The sequence below is a fragment of the Cryptotermes secundus genome, unplaced genomic scaffold, assembly GCF_002891405.2.
Source record: "Cryptotermes secundus unplaced genomic scaffold, Csec_1.0 scaffold571, whole genome shotgun sequence".
NCBI lineage: Eukaryota > Metazoa > Arthropoda > Insecta > Blattodea > Kalotermitidae > Cryptotermes > Cryptotermes secundus.
In genome coordinates this window covers 221625-225402 of record NW_019731224.1, presented here as the reverse complement: position 1 = coordinate 225402, position 3778 = coordinate 221625, and the positions used below count along the sequence as shown (strand labels likewise).

The 3778-nt window shown below is 37.0% G+C and overlaps 1 protein-coding gene across 3 annotated transcripts in view; it reads right to left on the bottom strand.

Moving 5' to 3' along the window:
* LOC111866543 (rapamycin-insensitive companion of mTOR) overlaps positions 1-3778 on the bottom strand; it is an 82383-nt gene that overhangs the window by 32902 nt on the left and 45703 nt on the right. For all 3 annotated transcript variants that reach the window (XM_023855587.2, XM_023855589.2, XM_023855588.2), the window contains exon 20: positions 1189-1384. In XM_023855587.2, coding sequence (XP_023711355.1) covers positions 1189-1384 — 196 coding nt within the window. The remainder of the gene's footprint in view (positions 1-1188; positions 1385-3778) is intronic.

Below are 3778 nucleotides of genomic sequence, written 5' to 3'. Positions count from 1 at the left end.
GATTTTCTTATTATTCCTTCTACCCTGAAGATGAAGGCAATATGTTCCTCCGAAACATCGGTTAATACCACATCTACATGGTGCCACATCACAGAAGACTGCTTTCTTCATATTACATATAGTGTTTGTTAAAACATATCTACTGGACCAATTTAAAGTATCCAATGAAGTTTTATGACAGCATATTTATGGTGAATGTCCAGCAGATTGAGGGATAAGACACAACACAGAAACAGGAAATATGAGACTCTTATTGTTTTAATTTCATGCAAAAAGTACAGAAAACATATAAAACAGTACTGACAGACCATTTCAATGAATCGTTCCTGAAGGTATAATATGCTGTCTTGGATATCTGAAGCTCATACTGAAGTTCCTGATCACACAGAATAACCATTATTGCCAGCAAACAACTGCACTATAACAGCAAAACTTGAAAAAGACATATAGTTTAAATTTACTTACCACAGAAAACTACCATTATGGTATTCCCAAGTAATTAGCTTTGTGGTCAGAGAAACTGGAGTGATGTGAGAGGTGTAAGTAAAAGAAACAAGTTTTACAGTTCCCTCTATGCTTGGTTCAAATTCCTTATACAGCTGCAATGCTGAGTTTTGAACAGTAAATGGACAAACATGTTTTGACAACATAAAATTATGACCATGAGTCTCATAATAACTCCATACTTTTTTCAGTTAAATATGTAACATTACAAACAACAAACAAACAAACTCCATGGCCTGTAGTCTGCAAGTGAATTATACCAACCAAGGGACCGCCGCTTGTTGGCGAAGTTAGCGCCAACTTTAGTGGATAGAGGATGTTGCATGGTCAGTGCATCGGATCCCCACGGCTGTTAATCTCAGTTTTCTAGACCACAGTCACTATTTCCATTCAAGTAGCTCCTCAATTATCCTCAAGAGGCTGAGTGGACCCCATTCCAGACCCACTACTTCTAAGAATAGCTAGTAGTGAAGGGAGTCGAACCCAGGACAACTGGATCTGTAGCCAGGAACTCTGACCACTAGACCACAGAGGCGGTCTGTGTAACATTAGCCATAAAATTAATAACAGCAAATATTAAAAAATCAAGAAAAAACAACACAAGTGATTGTAGACCAATTTCATTTTGTTTAACTTCTTTGCTTACAGCAAACATTCACTAAAAACAAAGGTCAAATATTTTACCTTGTAGGCCCAAGTGCCCAGTCTCTTGCTTGAACAACTGTTGCAGTAGGCAAAGCTTGCACATGTGTCTGTTTACATTCACTAAGACTTCGGGAATGACGATGTGGGAATGGTGCTGCTGACACACTATGATGCCTTGGGTGAGGAAGGGTCCGAGACTTACGCTGCTGCTCAATGGTGTCATTAACATTACTTTCTGAAAGAAAAAAAGGTAATGTGTTCACTTGCTTAAGCAAGAGGTGGCATAATACTTAGAGCTGCCTCCTGCAATATGCAGTAAGTGTACACAGAAGTGGAGGACATGAATAGGCATAAGAAAGATATTTTTATGTATGGTAATAGTGTAGTTGGTTGAGGCATTATGCTACAAGCCGGAAGGTCATGGGTTTGAGTCCTGATGAGGTGGATTTTTTTCAACTGACCTGATATTTCTATCTGCACTATGGCCTTGTGGTCAACTCAGACTCTGATAGAAATGAGAACCAAGAATCTTAACGGGGGGTCAAAAGGGCAGATGGTGCGTAAGGCTCACAAACATACCACCATCTGTGAGCCGACTGTGTAGAGAAATTGTGGGATCCTCTACATCTCACAACCCCATGGGCCTTCATGGCCTGTTACAGGGGTAGCTTTCCTTTTTTGTGGTAAATCTGATTATCTTTTAATGAACATTGTGGGGGAAAAAAAGAAGCGCCAGAATTTGAAATTAAATTTTAGGAGTTTGATTTGTTTCATTCTGGTCCGCCACACTGACAATTACAAATATAAATCACTCCATCCAATGTGACCTGTAAGTTTTTTACTACATGAAAACTTAACACCCTTACATGTTTCGGTCTCAGTGGACAATCTTCAGAGGGCAAACATCACTACAAATAGGAAACCACGATCATATAAGTTGTTTAGACGTAAAGTATGTACACTTACATGCTACAACACAGCAGCCACGAGCAAAGCCTGGATGATATAAAGAACCTCCACATCAAGATAGCCAGGTGGCACATTATCTGCCCCATATAAGAGGGACGATGGGAGAACGAACACGAGCCTGCATGGTTTACGAATTTTAATTATTGACAATCAAAAAATTTTTTAATTAGAATCAAGTAATTTTATACAATTTTATAAAAAAACTTTACATTCCCAGGAAACTGCTGTTTGTAAAATGTGAAATGTCTATTTTGTATACTATGTATTGTAGCATATAAGTGTACGTACTTTATGTCTAAACAACTTATGTGATGGTGGTTTCCTATTTGTAGTGATGTTTGCCCTCTGAAGATGGTCTACAGAGACCGAAACATGTAAGGGTGTTAAGTTTTCATGTAGTAAAAAACTTACAGGTCACATTGGACGGAGTGATTTATATTTGTAAATTTTAGGAGGTGGAGCAAAAACTCTATTAACATACTTTGAAAATAAAGGGCTACAATGGTGGTTCAGATATGTACTGAGAACGGATAGAACAAGGATACTGAAAGGAATATTACAATTAAAATTCAAAACAAGAAGACCTATGCGATGACCCAGAACAAAATCCTGCCACCAGATACTGGAAAAGAAGAACAGGGAAGAAATGTCATGCAACAGAAGAAGAGTGGAGGGAAGAACAGATTCAAGACATTTCATCCATCAACTCATATAAAACTGAAATTATGCTCGAAGAAGAGATGATGATGTTAACTTTAAAATTATGATTATCCTTCTATATCTGTTTCTGCAAATTTGTTATCTCTTACCCTACATTTCTTTGCTTCTCTCTCTCTCTCTATTTTTTACAGGAAAGAAAGCTTACGGTATCTTCACGTTTATGTGTGTCGCTCTTAGTAACTTCTAATATGGGTGGTCAGACAAATGGGAATGATACCATAAGTCAAATCATTTATTACACAATAAAAAAAGATGACAAATAAATTAATAAATAAACAGTATCACATAAGAATGTTTCATGTCATGCTATTTTTCATATACACATTTAAGAACTTTCACTTTGGAAAATTGTTATTATTATTTATTTACTACAATAAGACACATCACACAAAATAACACACCACACTCAAACAAAACACACCACACAAAACTACACAAACAACAAAGGACACACACTAGCACACAGTAAATAAAATGAAAATACACTTACAACTACAATTATATAATGTCTGTAAAGAATTAATATGGCAATTTAACAGTTTAGAGTGGCTACTATTAACGTTTCTCTTACATACAATTCAACTGAATAGAGTAGTTACCATATTATTCCAAATACTCCATACACTTTCTAAAAACATAATGTGATAAAATATTGTGACAAGGCCAGCAATGGTAAGTGGATATTTGTAAGATTTGAGGCTTTCACGGCGGTGACTATGAAGAAAGCAGTCTTCTGGGATTTGGCACCGTGTATATGTGGTGTTAACTGACGTTTCGGAGGAACGTATTGTCACCATCTTCAGGGTAGAAGAAAAAATATAAGAAATCTGCAAGCGAAGAGACCGTGAGAACCAGTAAAAGCAGACTGGTGTTGGAAATATACACAGCTATGTGAGAGCAGAGAAGGAAGGGGGGAAGGGCAAGTATACAAGTGAAAACA